The following is a 17738-nucleotide window of genomic DNA, read 5'->3' as shown; positions in this document are numbered from 1 at the left end:
TTATGTTTAATATTTTAATTGTATACTTTTTTCTGGATTGACCTCACAAGAAAAAACAACTTGATATTATATTGTGTATTTAAAATGAAAACACGTTATTTACGTAAGAAACTGTCAAAGAATAATTCCATTTAGGACATAAGACTTCAATGTAGTATATTATAAGGAATTCATAATTATAAGTTGTATATACGATAGCTAATTCGTAATTATATATAAAAATATATATGGAAAAAATAAAATTGAAAAAAAAAAACAATAAATGTATATACAAAAGGGATCATGTAGTTTTATTTCACACATCTATTTTATTTAATTACATCTTAAATGTACATTAGACACATAGATAATTTATTTTCATAATTTTAAAGTACGTGTTCCATTTTCTTCTTCAGTATGATTTTCATTTGCAAAACTCTTCATGTCACTGAAAAAAAAAACAGTTTTAGTATAAAATACTAGATTTTTTTAAAGGTACAGTTTATCTTGTCTATTTCAATTTTTTAAATGTATCGGCCGTCATTATACACATTTTTTCATAATCATACATTTTTTCATAATAAAAAGGCAAACATCGACGATCATTTGTTGGGCACAACACTCTCGATTGTGAAGAGGGCCCATTATCTTACCAAATCAAAACCAGATTTACTCCTCTTCTTAGCCTGCAGTTCCAATATTTCGTCCTGTATAGCCACACTCAACTCTTGAATGGGCACTGTTTCAGTTTTCCAATACACATTTTGGTGTTTACTCGTTCGATTCCTACGCTTGTGAGCGTTTAGGTGCACCTGGAATTTTAAAAATGAATTAGGGTGCTTTTCCACCAATTACACATTCCTCGCTACACATTCTCGCACATGATTGGTGGAAAAGCTCTCTAATAATACAATATGTGTTATACCATAAGTTTGAACGCGCTAATCTCAGAAACTACTGATCCGATTTGAAAAATTCTTTCGGTGTTATATAGCCTATTTAATAAAATATATAAAAAAAAGACGGGTTGCACTCCGGGAGTGCCGGCAGAAGTGAAAACTTGATTATTAACGTTGAGTTCTCTCCATCCGTCTTACGCTTTTTCGATCAGGTCACGTGTCCTGACGCGAGTTTAATGCCTCCTCCACACTACTCGCGAAGTTGAACGAGGTTAGACGAATAGAATAGTGTAGAGAGGCACTTCGGCTTACTTCGTCCAACTTTACCTCGCCTCGGCCGACTTCCGTTTGTTGTCGGTTTTTGCGCCCGAGTCAAAGGGCACGAAGTTACCTGAAGTTCGTTCTGAATATGAACGTATGCGTTCCTCGCGAAGTTGAACGAGTGTGTAGTGTAGCACCGCGGACTTCAGTCAACTTCGGCCGAGTACTTCGCCGAGGAACTTCGCGAGTAGTGTGGAGGAGGCATAAGATTTTATACGTATTTACAGAAAAAGTGCTCAACGCCGCAACAAGTTTTCACTTTAAAAAAAAAATAGAGATTACGGTGACCTTCTTGATGTGCGTGTTGACCATAGAGCGCAGATGGAAGAGCGCGGGGCAGAGCGGGCAGCGGCGCGCGGGCGCAGAGTGCGCGCACACCGCGTGCTGGTTGCGGCGGTTCAGCGACACGAACGCGCGACCGCACACCTACGCGATACATACAAAATGTGTGCGTGTACTTATGTACACTTTTTTTTTTTTTTTTTTTTATTCAAAGACTGTTCAGGCATTTGACCGCGATCTCGCCTGATGTTAAGCGCAGATGCGGTCCACTCGGTTAGCATGCCTGATCAGAGAGGTATAGCCTATTCACTTTTTTCTTAAATAAATTCAAATTGTACTCATTGGGAAACACAGTAGGAGGAAGGGAATTCCACTCCTTCGCAGTTCTGATCAGAAAAGTGTTCTTATAACGCTTGGTGCGCACTCGAGGGATGTCAACCATGAAGGGGTGGAAACCGGCCGTTCGTCGCGAAGTTCTAAAGTGGAAAGGAGAAGGCGGTACAAGGCTGTGCAACTCGGATCCGCATTCGCCGAAGTGAAGCCTATAGAAGACCGATAGGCAAGCTATTTTTCTTCGATGCTCAAGAGTAAGGAGCTTCTTCTTTAGCAGACTTGGATCTCCTATAAGTTTTATCGCGCGCTTTTCCATCGAATCTAGGGCCCCTAGATGAGTTTTGGCAGCACCAGCCCATATATGACTGCAGTACACGCGTTAGAAGTTATACTTCTTTGGCGTATGGAAAAAAAAATACTAGAATATACAACTTGAACATAGTTACATACCACCTAGAACTAACTTCATGCTGTTAAATTTAGGTGTCGGTGTGCGCGCGCATCGTAAAAATTCACTCTCATCATTTTTTCTCCATCGCGCCAAAAGAAGTATAACTTCAAAATAACCGGGAAATGAATCAAAGTAACTTCATCAGTTTATAACATGACATGTTATGTCACCAGTATGTATGTGTGTGTGTTTGTGGATGGAGTTAAGTTTACTATGTATGAAATACACATAGGCAACATATAACGCAAATAAAATATCTTACCTTACAGGGATATGGTCGTTCGTTAGTATGTAGTCTGTTGTGCCACAACAAAGATCTCTCGTCAACAAAATCTTTATTACATTGAGTACAAGTATGTTTTCGCTTTGATGCTTTCTTTGGCTTTTCTTGGATTTCACTGAAATAATAAATTGACTAAAACTTTGTATTCAATTAAATTGAAAATTTGTATTAAATGTATCAAATATCACATATAGAACATTAAAATAGTTAAACATAATATAAGGTAGACTTAACCTACTACTAACTTTTTATTCATATGCATTTCATGTTTCTTAATATGCATTTCGAAACTTATCTCTCCCTTGTACATTCGACCACAATAATAACAAGTATACTTCTTGACATGTTTCTGATCATAATGTTCCTGTAAATGCTCACTGTCTTCCAGCACTAAGCCGCAAATTTCACAAATATGCGCTTTATCCGACTTCGTTAGATTATTAACATCGTCATGCCATTTCAAATGATTTATTATGGCTTTTCTCTTTTTGAAGACCATATTACATTTGGCACATACATGAATATCGCCGTGGGTTCTTAAATGCTTCCTGTATTCTTGTTCGTCTTCTATGAATGCTTTGCAGACCTGTAGTGTTTAAATTTTCATATTATAATGTGTACATACATTAGCTGTGACGCGCAGTTTCAACCACGGTCAAAGTAAAAGAAAGAGCAACAAACAAATAGGTCTATCCATTCTTACAAACTTTCATTCATAATATTAATAAGAGAGATTTTTCTTGTTAGTTTTTAAGGTCTAATTTAATTAACATCAATCTAAAAAACTATAAAACATATAGATATTTATAGACATAAATTACCTTACAGATATGAAGATCAATATTATGCTGTGTCTTCATATGTTCTTTCAATTTTCCCAGTAATCTATATTTAACTGGACACTGACTGCAAGATTTATATGACATCGGTTTTCTTTTCTTGCGTATTTTAATTTTGCTCTTATCATCTACTACACCATTCTGCCCACAAAAATTGATGTCTAAGAGTTTCAATTTTCCGTTTTGTGCTTTAAAAAAATCTGATTTGCCATTATCGTGTTTAATGATAACGATATTATCAGGATCATCATCAAAAGGTTCAAATTTAACATTACTTGAAGCTTCAGTGTCTTCGTCTTTTTTTAATGATTGTTCTAAAATACTGTCTAAATGTAAATCTTCATTGCATGTATGAGTGAATGGTGTATACTGTGGTAGAGTGATACAAAAAGATTGCATCTCATCTGAAATATCTGGTGTTATTTGTTTGTCCAATTCGTTGAGATAGAAACTTAGCAAGCCTTCACTTTGCTGAGCGATCTTGTGAAATAAGTATGTTGCTGATGCCAACTTGAAGCATTTGGAACAGACTTTATTGTAAACTGATAGTGGAAGCTGGAAATTTAATACAATGTATTATTTTATTAAGAGGTACATAATATTTAATAAAAAAATATTATGATACTTGTGATAGTATGTTCCAGGTTATATACAAAATAATAAGCGCTTATTTACCTTAATACCGCACAGCTCTAGCATATCAGCCACCGACGAGTATTTATCGTCACTTATTTTAGTGAATATATCGCCACAAGGCTCTCGCAACTGTGCCAAACAAACTAAACAATTATGTTTAGCAAATGTCCCATTTACTATGTTCCTGACGATTTCTCTCACATTTATGTTTGTCGTCATGTTGCCTGTAAATATTAAATATATTGTTATAGTAATACAAGTCAAACATTTTTTACAAAAAATATCTCAAATTTGTAAAATACAATTTATAATTTACCACCAATTTCTATAAGATGCGTTCTTGAAATTTCCAATTTGTTAGCGTTTCGGATTCATTCATGAAATGGCATTTCTATCTTTCTGTCATAGTCATAGACGTGTCACTTGTCAGCACAGATTGTCAGTCATGAGTCAACGCCATGTTTATGTTTTAAGGTATATTTTCACTATAGTTTATATGTATATTAATTTAAAATTCATACGGTCACTGTTTTCATTTAGTTTTTATTAATAATTGTCTCATTTCAATGGATATTTAAGTGATAAGTCTATGTATCTTTTTACACAACGATTTGTTTACTTCGTTTGATTATAATTTTCTTCAGCATAATCGCCTGAATTCAATCTTCGTTTATCTGTGCTTAATAATTTAAAATAAAAATATATAATGTCAATTGTCAATTTTATTTTTTGTGTTGTGATAAATATTTTGTCGTAGATGAATAAAGGTACCTACCTATTGCCACTATTGCAATTAATTCACAGAACAAATATACTCTAGGGAGAATTAATTCCTATGAGCACAACTATGACTTTTAATCTTTTGCGTCTTCAATAACATTCTTTGGAAAATTCACAGTTTACTTGCAAAGTGAGAACGCCGATGGAAGTTATGTCACTTGGAAATTATCATAATTGGCCGTAGATAACCAAAAAGGATCCAACCCACAAAATGTTACTTTTGAGTTATTGAAGTTTGAAGTTTAACCTGTGTTTGTTCATATAAAGACTTGCTTGTGTTAATTGCTTCTTAAGGAAAAATGTGTGTATCAATGTATATTTTATTCTTACAAACAAATTTTATTGAATTTAGTTTTATTTCTTGAAATATTCAGCTAAATGTGTGTTAGGATCCTTTTTGATAAAACCTATTTTCAATTATGATAAGTGAATTTTCATTTCGCAAAAACGATTCAAAGTAGCTAATTGCTACTAAGATCCTTATTTTTTTTTAATTTCGTAAATAAAACAACTAACTTTCAATTTTTTTTTTCATTATATATATAAAACATATTAATTCTATCCGATTTACTATTCTTCTTCGTGTGCAAAGTCCGGTTCATCGCCATATCTACATCGTCATGAAGTCTTGGATTGCCCCCTTGGATTGATTTATAGAAATCCAGGCAGTATTTAGATAAATAGTCAAAGATTGACTCCAAATCGTCTAATTGGGCTTTTCTTTAACATTTGGCCATAGTAATTGAAAATCATTATCAGATACCTCCGAAGATTTACCTTTCGAGCCCGCCCATACATACAACTTTTGCATCGACTAAACTGATCTGTCGAGCTGTATTCTCCTCTTGAATTCAACATGACTAAACTGTTTAGTCGATGGAGGTGCGCATACAATCGATTTCAGTCTTAATAATTTATATCCCCAACAAACCTTACAGTCTTCTATAGGCAATTCTTGAATGAAGGTAATAAAGATCACATGAGCGCGTGATCGATAGTTGTGCGAGTAATTTTTTTTTGTTACTTCGACATGTTCGTCAGCTTCGTAAATTTTTTCAGGTATTTTCGAAGTGCTTCTATTTTAGAAAAATCGGTATAAAAAAGGCAAAGATGTGTGACCCGATCAAGATACTTGGAGTGTGAACTTAATGCATGCCTAACGCCTCAAGCTTTAAATACATAATATTCAGTCTATCCAAATGTTCTGAATCGTTTTTGTTATTAAACCAGTATACATTTCTACAAAATTCAGTTTAACAAAAGAGATCCATGCTTTCTGAATCTTTTTAGTGATTTATCTATTGCATCATAATATCATAAAAATTAAATATCTAAAAGGATCCACATGCTTTTGGATTTTTTTAAACATTTTAGTTTTGTGTTAGTTTCTTAGACTGAGCGTTTTACAATATGATCCAAGAAGAATGGATTGTTTTTACGAAACTAAAATATGGCTTCTCCATACATGTGGGTTGGTACCCAGTGTCAATTTAACGTCAAAATATTCATATTTTACTTGGATTGTTTTTGCTAATCGAAAATATAGACCTAGACGAGCAGTTTGGTATATTTAACTCATTTTCGGTCATGTTGTGGGTTGGATCCTTTTTGGTTATCTACGGCCAATTCATAGTGATTAATGTGTAGTGGTTATCAATATAAAGTAATTTGTAGATAATAGGTAGATTTTCTGTAGTAAATGCGATATCGGTTCTATTCATAATGTAATTTGAGTAACAATATGGATTGGCAAGGATCGGCGCCTTTTTTACAATCTATATTATACTGAGGAACTAAAACTAAGTAAGTTAAAATTTCAATAATACTGAAGTCTTTTTAAACAAGAGATATTGAATCTAAATGAAACACTCAGTTTTTTTGTTTTCTTACATTTGTTATTATTAAAGTAAAATTCTTTGTAATAATTGTACAGAAATATTCCAATAAGTATTAGCCGAAGGTGCTACAATAATTATTTTAGTGTTGATTAGTATGTTCTAATGAACACAGAATATTCCCTTTCTTTAAATTTTTATTTGAGTATAATTTTTAAGGACGCTGTCACAAATCTGCGTTACTCAAATTTAGGTATCTAACGTCGCCACGTGGTTCGCGGGAACATCGCGCTCACGTAAACATAGCGCATTCCATTTTATAGACCATCTTCATACTTGATATTATTTTTTTTTTATATTTTTATTGAAATTGATTCCAGAAGATTACTGGGAACTTTAAAAATTCATTTTGTTACTACATATTATTAGTAGGTACGATCCTTATAAGTATTTTAGTGTATTCAACCAACTTAAAAAAGTGTGACTATTTTACAACAATTTGAATATGAATTGTATTATTGTATACAATATCGAAGCTTTTTAAGAAATACTTTTTTAAGAATTATTATCATACATAAAATTATATGTTACCGGCAATATATTAAACCCGGCATTGTAAGCAATTCTTAGTAAATGTATGTTATTCCGAGAAACAGTCGGAATGAAATAAATTAAATTCGTTACCACACATTCACATTACCTATATCTTTAAATATGAACTTTTCCTAAGTAGCAAACACATTTGCAAATGTGGGTGGTTTTTGGGGTAGCTATTAACCAATATGAGGTCAAAACTAAAATCCAAGATGGCACCGACGAAAATTTGAAATCTTTTCGTCATGGGTGTCATTTTCAAGGAGTTGGAGTAGCTATTAAATAAGTATTAATCAATATGAGGTCAAATCTAAAATCCAAAATGGCGCCGACGACAATTTGACATCATTTCGTCACGGGTGTCATTTTCATGGTTTTTGGGGTAGCTATTAACCAATATGAGGTCAAAACTAAAATCGAAGATGGCGCCGACGAAAATTTTACATCATTTCGTCACGGGTGTCATTTTCATGGTTATTGGGGTAGCTATTAACGAATATGAGGTCAAAACTAAAATCCAAGATGGCGCCGACGAAAATTTTACATATTTTCGTCATGGGTGTCATTTTCATGGTTTTTGGGGTATCTATTAACCAATATGAGGTCAAAACTAAAATCCAAGATGGTGTCGACGAAACTTTACATCTTTTCGGCATGGGTGTCATTTTCAAGGTTTTTGAGACAGCTATTACCAAATCCCCAATGTAACCGTCGATAATTAGGTATATTTTTCTTACTCCTTTAAAGTAAACTTAAATAAAATAACAAAAACGGTAACAACCACAGTTTTGTAGAAAGTCTTAAAAAAACAATTTTAAAGAACATTGAAATGCATATTTAGAAATTTAATATAAAACGCAACTCTGTGGCAATCATGTTAATATTCTGACAGATATTAGTAACTTTAAATATATTCTTTAAATATATTCGCTAAACTTTATTTAAAATAAAGTTTATCTAAAACATTTAAACGAAGAGAATAAAATAAAAAAGAACGTGTGTGCCGAGAAAACGTGTCAGGAGTGAAACTTCTTTGGCGAGATTCATAGATACCAAAATCGCCGCCTTGCTCCATAACGCGACAGTATTACCATGACGCGATCTTGAAATTCGACGACCATCTTGGATTTTAGTTTTGACCTCATATTCGTTAATAGCTACCCCAAAAACCATGAAAATGACACCCATCACGAAAAATGTCAAATTTTCGTCAGCGCCATCTTGGATTATAGTTTTGACCTCATATTCGTTAATAGCTATCCCAAAAACCATGAAAATGACACCCATGATGAAAAGATGTCAAATTTTTCGTCGGCGCCATCTTGGATTATAGTTTTGACCTCATATTCGATAATAGCTACCCCAAAAACCATGAAAATGACACCCATGACGAAAAGATGTAAAATTTTCGTCGGCGCCATCTTGGATTTCAGGTTTGACCTCATATTGGTTAATAGCTACCCCAAAAACCATGAAAATGACACCCATGACGAAAAGATGTAAAATTTTTGTCGGCGCCATCTTGGATTATAGTTTTGACCTCATATTCGTTAATAGCTACCCCAAAAACCATGAAAATGACACCCATGACGAAAAGATGTAAAATTTTCGTCGGCGCCATCTTGGATTTCAGTTTTGACCTCATATTCGGTAATAGCTACCCCAAAAACTATGAAAATGACACCCATCACGAAAAAAAGCCAAATTTTCATCGACGCCATCTTGAATTGTTTTACCCCACCAATCTATTCAACAACCCATAAAAAAGAGGATATCAGGCAAGGTAATTTTAAAAACATAATTTTAAATAACAAATAATTGGAATATGAAACTTATACAGTTTACTCATAAAAAGTATCAAATATTTCAAATCACGATAAAGACAGTGCACGCACGATAATCTTTTTTATTTCGTTTTTATTTTTGGCACGAGGAGCGATACACCCGTCCTTCCAAGAGCGCTTCTGAGCGCGGTCTGACGAACCGCGAGAACAAAATGTATGAAGAAATCGACAAGTATTTTTAATTTAGCTCATTATTGAAATAAAATTTTGATTTAGATTCGTAAAAATTACACCATATATAAAGGACTATATATCCCTCAATAAGATATAGTTAAGAAGATAGATTAGGCTCTTAATTTTCCTAAAATGGTACCGGTTTAGACCCCATTTTTTTGCATTTTATGCGTTTATTGTGATGGAAAAAACGTATTTCAGCGACAATTTTGTATGACGTCGTACAATTTTTATAAGATGAACGTAGAGCTGAATATATTATCTTTAAATTAAGATATTACTATGTTCTCACGTGTAATTGCTTTAAGTTAAAATGGTACCGAAAAACAGCGTGTTTTTGTAAAAATACGTTATAGCGTCCTTAATCAATTAATTTTATTCTCTTTTGTAAAATGTTTTTAACAACAATTCTCATCTTTTTACAGATATGTCACAATTATCAGAATTACAAAATAATATCACCATAGACGAACAAAGTCCACAAACTGAACCATTGGAAATAAAGGAAGAGAGTGATGTACAAATTAAATTAGAGCTTGAAAATACAATAGAAACAAATATTCAAGATGAAAATCCGTTTCAAAATATACAGCTTCATGTCAAAGAAGAATTATGCGATGATCAGAAGGAAGTCACGGAAGATGAGAAACTCATTGATGCACCGTTTTGTGAAAAAGAAGAGAGTCAGGAAGAAATTAAAGAAGAATGTTCCCCTGAAGATGAATCCCTTATCACATATGATTATCCCAATTTCGAAGACAGTATGGACAGCTCAGATGCCACGGCACTAGGTAATGTCGAGGCTTGTTTGCAGGAAGATATAAAAGAGGAAAATGATATATTTCAGGTAATTAGTTTTTTGACCGTAAAATATAGTACGAAAATTGGAAATGAAAATATAGATACATACATGATAAAAGATATTTCTATAAACAATTTTTTTTTCAGCATGGTGATAAAGAAGTAATAACTGATAAAATCAAAGAAGAATCCGATTTATCTGTCACTGAAACAAATCTCATATCCAATAAAGTTATTAACACAAGTTCAACAATGTCTAATCCTGATGTAGGTGTGATTGAATCACAGACAACTAAAACATTAGTGATGGAAATTCACCCAATGATACACTCGGGCAGTGTAGCATTGGACAAACTGGGTAATCCCGAAGAAATCTTATCCACCTCCTATGAAGAAGATCATGATATGGATTACAGTGAGACGTTTCAGTTGAATTCGATCACGGGAAATGTACTCTCGCTCGAACAAGAAGCGTACGGCTTATTGAAAGCAAAGACACAAAAAATCTTAACAAACGATCGACCGCACGCGTGTCCCAAGTGTTCGAAAACATATAAATCTCAATATTGCCTGAAAAATCATTTGAAAGTCCACACCACAATAGAGAACTATCAGAATGGAATTATTAAAAGACTGAAGACGTTTGAGAAGAACAAACTGAAGAGAAACGATGATGATTATGACGACGACGAGATTTATAAGAAAACGATACGGCTCACTGACATCCAAAGCATAAAGGCGAGGCAAGAGCGATTCAATAAACGCAATAACGTCTGTCAAGAAGAAAGTAATGTTGTCATTGAAACGAAAAAGGAGACTAAAAAGGAAGGATATGAATGTACCTGTGGACAAGTATTCCAACGGAGAAGCAGGATGGAGACATGCTTTCGGTCACACGACTTGGACAATAACTCCTCATCGTGTTACTCTTGTATGTCGTGTTCGAAACAGTTCAAGAATAAGGACGAACTCACATCGCACAGAAAACGGATGCACCGAAAGCGATTCCCCTGTAAATTCTGCCCAACAGACTATCACACCAGAAAGGAACTATTCAAACATCTCCGAATACATCAGAAAGTGCAACTAATGGAGTACAAAGTTATAGCGGAAGTTATGGAGGGCAAGCAGAAGTTGCGATGTTTCATGTGTGACAAATCGTGCACGGAATTGTCGGAATTGAAGAGTCACGTAATGGACGATCACAAGGAACCTTACGTGTGTCCTCGGTGCAATGAAACGTTCTCCAAAATTATAGATTTCGGGCATCACACAAAAACAGATCACCCAGAAGTGGAAGGACAGTCTGTTCTGGATGTGTTAGAAGCATTCTCGAAACTAGTTAAAGCTTGGAAATGCGAGGAATGTGAACTGCAGTTCCATGAAGCTGATAAACTAGCGAAGCACCAAGTAGAGAGCCATAGCCCAGATTTAAGAACCGAAACACAATACCAGTGTGACGATTGTCGACGCGTTTTCGTCAGTCAGAAAGGCTTAACGTCCCATAGAAGGATACATCACAGTACGGGCAGTACTGAAGAAGCAGAAACCGTTGAAGGCGTTATGTGCATCGAATGCAGGAAAATATGCAAAGATGAAGCAGCTTTAACTTCACACATGCGGCTACATTCACCGGATAGGAAGTATCCCTGCAAGTTCTGCGATTTTCGCTTCGCAACTCCAGAAAAGAGAAAAGCGCATACAGAATTGCATACGGGAGACATGAAGTATGTGTGCTTTATATGCGAGTATCAGTGCACTTCGGAAAATAGGCTCAAACAGCATAAAATGTCTGAAAAACATTTAAACATGAAGCAATATCTTCTATTAGGTCAAACACAAGAACAATCTGTGAAAACCACGGATGATTTAGCAAAAGTGGAGAGTCAAACGTCATCGTCCACAACGGAGGACGATGCAATTATTTGTGATATTTGTGGTGAAAAGTTTTCGAATTCAAAGAAAATGTTGAAACACAAAGAAACACACCCATTCATAGTGTTTCCCAATGAAGATACACCAACTAGAATATTCTTTAAGTAGCAATCCTTGCCTTTTAATGTATAGCTTTAAGAAAAAGTAATTTATACAAATTATAAAAACTGCGTTGATCCCGCCTTTGCAGATGCAATAGAATAAAGTTGTAAAGAAAATATATATAATATAAATTGTAAGTCGTAATTTATTGGTAACAAAAATTCTAAATTAAAACTTTCTAGTTATAAAGTTGTCACAAAACAATATTTTGGTACACTTCTCGTATATTTTTAATTTTTCACTGGATCGAATTTTCTCTTACAGTAACTACTTTTTTTGATGCTAAAAAAAATGTAAAATTTAAATGACCCTAATGTAGGCCAATTTCTCAAAAAACATTTATTTTTGCATTTTTGTAGGTTTTTATGCTGTTTAGAAGTATCTTTATATTTTTTTATGTGGTTTTGTTGAATCTGGTTTCATTCACTCAACATTTTGAGTCCTTTTTATTGTTACTGTCTGAATGTAATATAATATTCTGTTAAAACAATGATCTAATTAAAATTATTAAAAAAATACTAAATATTTGTGCCTTGATTTTCAATATTACAAAAAATGGTAGTAATTTTTTTGCCAGTTGCAAGTTTTATAAAATTAAAAATACGATGTAAATTGAATTTTAGAGAAAAAGTTTTCAGAGATAAAGTTGCATAAATCTATAATTTAATAATATTTGGTTTGTATAACATTTAATTTTCATTTTTCTTACTTTGATTTTTTTGAATAAGTATATTTTTTATGTTTTGTTTCATATCATTAATTGATAGGCACTTTAGATATATTTTTACGGTAAATTTTTTGAACGAAAAATACTGGAATATCAATAGGTAACTTCTATGTTTTTACAGTGTAGTTTTTATATTTGTATTATCTATTGCCTGTGTTAGAAGCTAGTCTGTCTGGTTTTGTTAAAACTTAGTTGTATGTTTTAAAGTTAATTTATTTACTACGCAATGTTGTGCACTAGAAAAAATATGGATATTATTTCTATTAAAGCACTATTCTTATTTCATTATTATTTGATTCGAAGGCCCTATTTATCTCGACATGTTTTCGTACATTTTTCTGCATGCGACACAAAAATAAAATACCTATATTTAAATTAAAAATATACTTTCTATTCATTACTTAATGTGATCAGAATGTCTTTCTTTTTTGCATCTTTATCGAAGTGATATTTTTCAAATACATATTTTGAATCTAAATTTTACACAAATTAAAAATATCTTTTCGTATTTATCTGTGGTATTTATATTGGTTGCATCTACTACTTTTATTCAGCTACTGGTGCCTGATAATTGTATGAAAGGGCAATGTATTGTAAGATCTTTACGCTAAGTTAGTTGACACAAAAAACACCATTATATGTATATATTGTTGAATTGTTTCATGTGTTGGTTTGATTTAAATAAAAGAAGATAAATATTTAAAAATCGTTTTATTATCACAAGATACATCCACTCTTTGAATTTAGTGTAGTATTCGTTTAGAAATTACGTCATTTTAGTAAAAATCCATACTAATATTATAAATGCGAAAGTAACTCTGTCTGTCTGTTACTCAATCACGCCTAAACTACTGAACCAATTTGCATGAAATTTGGTATGGAGATATTTTGATACCCGAGAAAGGACATAGGCTTTCTTTTATTGCGAAATATGGTACGCACGTACCACGGGCGAAGCCGGGGCGGACCACTAGTAATTTATATATTTGGTACTTATAAATATTTAAAAAATTCATAATTTTTTAAGAACTTGTTTAGTGCCACTGCCGCGGCGGGCGAGTGCCAGAAGCCAATCGCTTTTTAGAAAAGAAACAATTATTAGAATAATATATAAGGATATATAAATATAGTTAAAGGTATAGTTTATAGGTTATCCGCATTTCTTCTTGAATATAAGATATCCGCAGTTTCCATAGTACTCGAACCTCTTCGTCGAAAATTCTTTGCTATGACTTTCTTCATATTGTTATGAAACGAATTATGGAGTTTTTAACTGCGAATAATAACATTTTTGCCAGAGGCCGCCACACAGAACAGTAAAATGTGGGCCGCCATATTCACACATAAACACAGCGCTTACAGTGCCTCTACCAATAATTAATGTAACTACTTAACGATATGATCAAATAATTTTGATCTTTTCAAGAAAAAAGTTGCGCGCGTTTAGTTGCCCATATCGAGAAACGATTTCCTATCATTGATCTACTCAAACCACATCATTATGTGGCCAATACACATTCAACCATTTCATGAATTAATGAGCAAATCTACGATATGGCCACGACAGATGCATATTCATCAAAATGGATTACTACCTACCTACAAACGCTCGTAAAACGCCGTGCTAAGCGCGCTGCATGTGCATTGTGCTACCAACGCGCGCCAAACGCAACGTCGAGCGCCCAATGTGTACCCACTCTTATTTGCATCTAACTTCTCTTATTCAGCTACTGGTGCCTGATAATTGTATTTAAGGGCAATATAAGACAAAAGACACCATTATATATATTGTTGAATTGTTTCACGTGTTGGTTTGATTTAAATAAAAGAAGATAAATATTTAAAAATTGTTTTATTATCACAAGATACATCTACTCTTTGAATTTAGTGTAGAATTCGTTTAGAAATTTGAAGTTTTTAAAAAGAACGTCATTTTGGTAAAGCTAATTTCTATATTTTGTATTAAGTATTTATAAATCACTGAATAACTTACAAACATAAGTGCAATTTTGAGTTCGTCAAGTATATAAGAATAATACTAAAAATTACTCATAATATTTAATGTTAGTTACAGCAAATTTCTAAACGTAAACGACACTTAAATACTTTTTATAATAAAAATTCATAAAATATGAATAAATGTAAACAGTGTTGAGTATTAAACACTGGATTTGTAATTTTACCAAGTATCATAGATACAGAGAGGTCTGGGGACATTACTACGAACGAAATAGTTTATATTTTAGTACAAGAGTTGGTGACATTTTTATATTGTAAACTTTAAAAAATGACTTTTCTTAAATCCGTAATGACGCTCTATGTTGATTAATTTTTTTTTTATTGTGATGTTATAAAAACTATATTCGCTCGTAGAAATGAGAAATAATTTCGTATTTAGACTACAATAATTAATGCTATTACGTCCTATAAAGAGAGCATGTGAACTCAATGTACTTTTAAAAACACCGCATATACATACATTTTTTTTATTATTTAAATAACGTTTCGTGATTTAATTAATTAACCATTCTATAAATATTTTTACACAATTTAATATAACACAAAAAGACTAAAGACATTTTCTGATCTGATAGTTCAAATTAATTTTTTGTCTAATAAATTATAGTGAAGTCATTCTAGCTTTATGTATCATGTAAATTGGTACATTTGATGTCATATAAAAATGGTCGAGAATACATTTTTTATTAATTTGTATATTATACGGTAAATTTTTTAATATAATACTAGAATAATTTCCAGTATATCGTAAGCGAAGTTTAATAAACCTTGCATATGATTAAATAATACAAACCGCAAAATCTACTGTGTAAGTAAGGGCAGTGATTCACAACTACAAAATACCTTTAACATAATTTTTACTCAATCACAGTTGAAAATTATACAGATTTTTATTATTTTAATTCCATATAAGTTCACAATAATTTTAATCAAATTGAAATCAAATTCCTCAGATTTTTATTTATTTTTTATTAAATTACATACAAAAAAAGTCCACACGCTCTCACACTACATTACACTAAAACGTAAACTGTATTTCCCAATCTGCACTCATTTGTGCCGCGGGTTTCCTCACGACGAGTACATCGTTACCGCGATGTATTGTCATCTGTAGCGGCGTGGCTCGACCGTTTTGGATGAGTTTCGCCGATTTGGGAGGCGACTTTATGCCCGCTATCACGATGCGTTCCAGCCAAGTGCGAGTCGCGTAGGAGCCGTTGGTGATACTGAAATTGGAAAATACTTATATTGGCTACAATGTATTAATATTAAAATAAGTAAAAAAAGAGCGTGTGTGCCGAGCACACGTGTCAGAAGTGAAACAACATTGACAAGATGCTAAAATACCAAAATTACTCCATGACGTGACGGTATCGCCATGACGTGACCTTGAAATTTTACTCTCAAAGTGCCTTAAGAAGTTTCACTTGAAAAACTTCAACTATAAAGACAATGTATAAAATCATAATATTTCTATTGGAACAAATTCGTTATTGTTTTTGCAATATTTTTTCTAACAAGTTAATTTTGAAACAATTTTAAATTCTAGTCAATAAAACCTAAGCCCTAAACTTGGCAGTTTTATTAAATTCTACATAAAAATCAAATAAACAAATAATCAATACTTTGAAAATATAATTAAATACTCACGTATATTTCATGGATGTCGGCTCGTAAGTGATTTTAGCGTAAATGTATTTGTTGTTCTTGTACTCGTAAGTTTCACCGTCGTCTATATACAGGGTGCCGCTTGCTGTGTTCTGTTATAAAGTAGGATAAGTATATTATACAGTCTGAAGTCCCATGTCCCCGTAGCGGGGTAAGGGGCAGATGCATTATACATCTGTTTCACTGATCGATTTTCTTTAGGGACAAGTAGGTGATCAGCCTTCTGTATCCTGCCAGACCGAGACATTTTTTTTTCTTCGTCTCCACCGGGAATCGAACCCAGGACCCCTCGGTTCTACGCTCACGCGTCAACCACTGTACCAAGGAGGCGGATATTATACAGGGTGTTATATTATTGTTGTACGTAAAAAATATATTTAAAAAAACTATAGGTTACGTTTTTATAAACCAAAGTGAATTGATTGTATGTAAATATGTAATGTCTTATTCTTAACTTATGTTGGTGAAGTAACATACTTTTAAAATTGTTTTTTAAGTCTACACTTCAAGCTGAACCAATTTTAATTTTTGTCTAAACACACAAAGCCAATAAATATTTTGAAGAATCTAAAACTGACACCAATTTTTGTACACAATCAAATCCACTTAACTAGTCAACAAACAAAAAAAAATTGTTTGCCTGTTAAGTCGGTATACGAGCGAAAGTTTTACGTGACAACGACTTTTTATGTCTGTCTCTCTCGCTCTTAGGCGGGCTAACCATGCCCGCGTGGAAGGGACGCGTGCCTCTCACTCGCTCTCATTGTGAGCGCATAACGTGAGCGGAGCGTAACGCAGTTTCTTGAAGTGTCACCCGGCAAACCAATTTATAAGACGTTGTCACGTCAAAATTCCACAGAACGACAATATCAACGAGCACAATCCTAACCCTTTACTTACCCATTCAAAAAATACCTTAAAAACCACAAAAAATACCAAAAACATTCACAAACAAACTTACATTATCATCCAAAGTCACCACAAACGTATAGGGATCGTTTTCCATGAGCGGTGAAGATCTTCGGACTCGCTCCTTGCGAGGTATTATACTACCGCCGCGTTGGTATACTGGGATCTGGGAAAAATTATGTATTTTTGTGAAAAAAATAAGAAAAAAAATATCATTTTACTAGCTGCGCACCGCGGTTTCACCCGTGTGGCTCCGCTCCTGTTGGTCTTAGCGTGATGATATATAGCCTATAGCCTTCCTCGATGAATGGACTATCTAACACCGAA

The 17738-nt window shown here is 33.3% G+C and overlaps 3 protein-coding genes across 5 annotated transcripts in view; 1 reads left to right on the top strand and 2 right to left on the bottom strand.

The window, feature by feature from the left end:
• Positions 1-303: 303 nt before the first annotated feature.
• On the bottom strand, positions 304-4415 carry LOC123703737 (zinc finger protein 672-like). 2 transcript variants are annotated; one of them, XM_045651837.1, is made up of 8 exons: positions 4343-4385; positions 4063-4247; positions 3370-3942; positions 2794-3134; positions 2528-2663; positions 1488-1625; positions 633-791; positions 304-427 (listed from the first exon to the last, which is right to left on the bottom strand). In XM_045651837.1, the coding sequence occupies exons 2-8, from the start codon at positions 4240-4242 to the stop codon at positions 425-427; spliced, it is 1530 nt and encodes a 509-aa protein (XP_045507793.1). In that variant the 5' UTR covers positions 4243-4247; positions 4343-4385; the 3' UTR covers positions 304-424. The 2 variants fall into 2 exon arrangements, with proteins under 2 accessions (XP_045507793.1, XP_045507792.1); XM_045651836.1 differs by having other exon boundaries at positions 305-427; positions 4340-4415.
• A 2018-nt stretch (positions 4416-6433) lies between these two features.
• LOC123703757 (zinc finger protein 260-like) lies at positions 6434-13018 on the top strand. Its single transcript, XM_045651874.1, has 3 exons — positions 6434-6606; positions 9676-10097; positions 10199-13018. Exons 2-3 carry the CDS (start codon positions 9678-9680, stop codon positions 12092-12094), a joined length of 2316 nt encoding a protein of 771 aa, XP_045507830.1. The 5' UTR covers positions 6434-6606; positions 9676-9677; the 3' UTR covers positions 12095-13018.
• Positions 13019-15549: 2531 nt separating this feature from the next.
• LOC123703886 (neutral alpha-glucosidase AB) overlaps positions 15550-17738 on the bottom strand; it is a 28198-nt gene continuing 26009 nt past the window's right edge. For both annotated transcript variants that reach the window (XM_045652071.1, XM_045652072.1), the window contains exons 18-20: positions 17464-17577; positions 16485-16594; positions 15550-16060 (exon numbers count right to left, since the gene is read on the bottom strand). In XM_045652071.1, coding sequence (XP_045508027.1) covers positions 15853-16060; positions 16485-16594; positions 17464-17577 — 432 coding nt within the window. In that variant the 3' untranslated portion in view covers positions 15550-15852. The remainder of the gene's footprint in view (positions 16061-16484; positions 16595-17463; positions 17578-17738) is intronic.

This window comes from Colias croceus, chromosome 27 (genome assembly GCF_905220415.1).
Source record: "Colias croceus chromosome 27, ilColCroc2.1".
Classification (NCBI taxonomy): Eukaryota; Metazoa; Arthropoda; class Insecta; order Lepidoptera; family Pieridae; genus Colias; species Colias croceus.
This window is presented reverse-complemented; position numbering and strand designations above follow the sequence as displayed.

Bases quoted from the DNA above. Each gene is read 5' to 3' on its own strand.
- LOC123703757 (XM_045651874.1), top strand. From the start codon at position 9,678: ATGTCACAATTATCAGAATTACAAAATAATATCACCATAGACGAACAA. The intron at 10,098-10,198 runs GTAATTAGTTTT...TTTTTTTTTCAG, and splicing joins AGGAAAATGATATATTTCAG to CATGGTGATAAAGAAGTAAT.
- LOC123703737 (XM_045651836.1), bottom strand. From the start codon at position 4,242: ATGACGACAAACATAAATGTGAGAGAAATCGTCAGGAACATAGTAAAT. The intron at 3,135-3,369 runs GTAATTTATGTC...TAAACACTACAG, and splicing joins TTGATCTTCATATCTGTAAG to GTCTGCAAAGCATTCATAGA. The intron at 1,626-2,527 runs GTAAGATATTTT...TGTATCGCGTAG, and splicing joins AACGACCATATCCCTGTAAG to GTGTGCGGTCGCGCGTTCGT.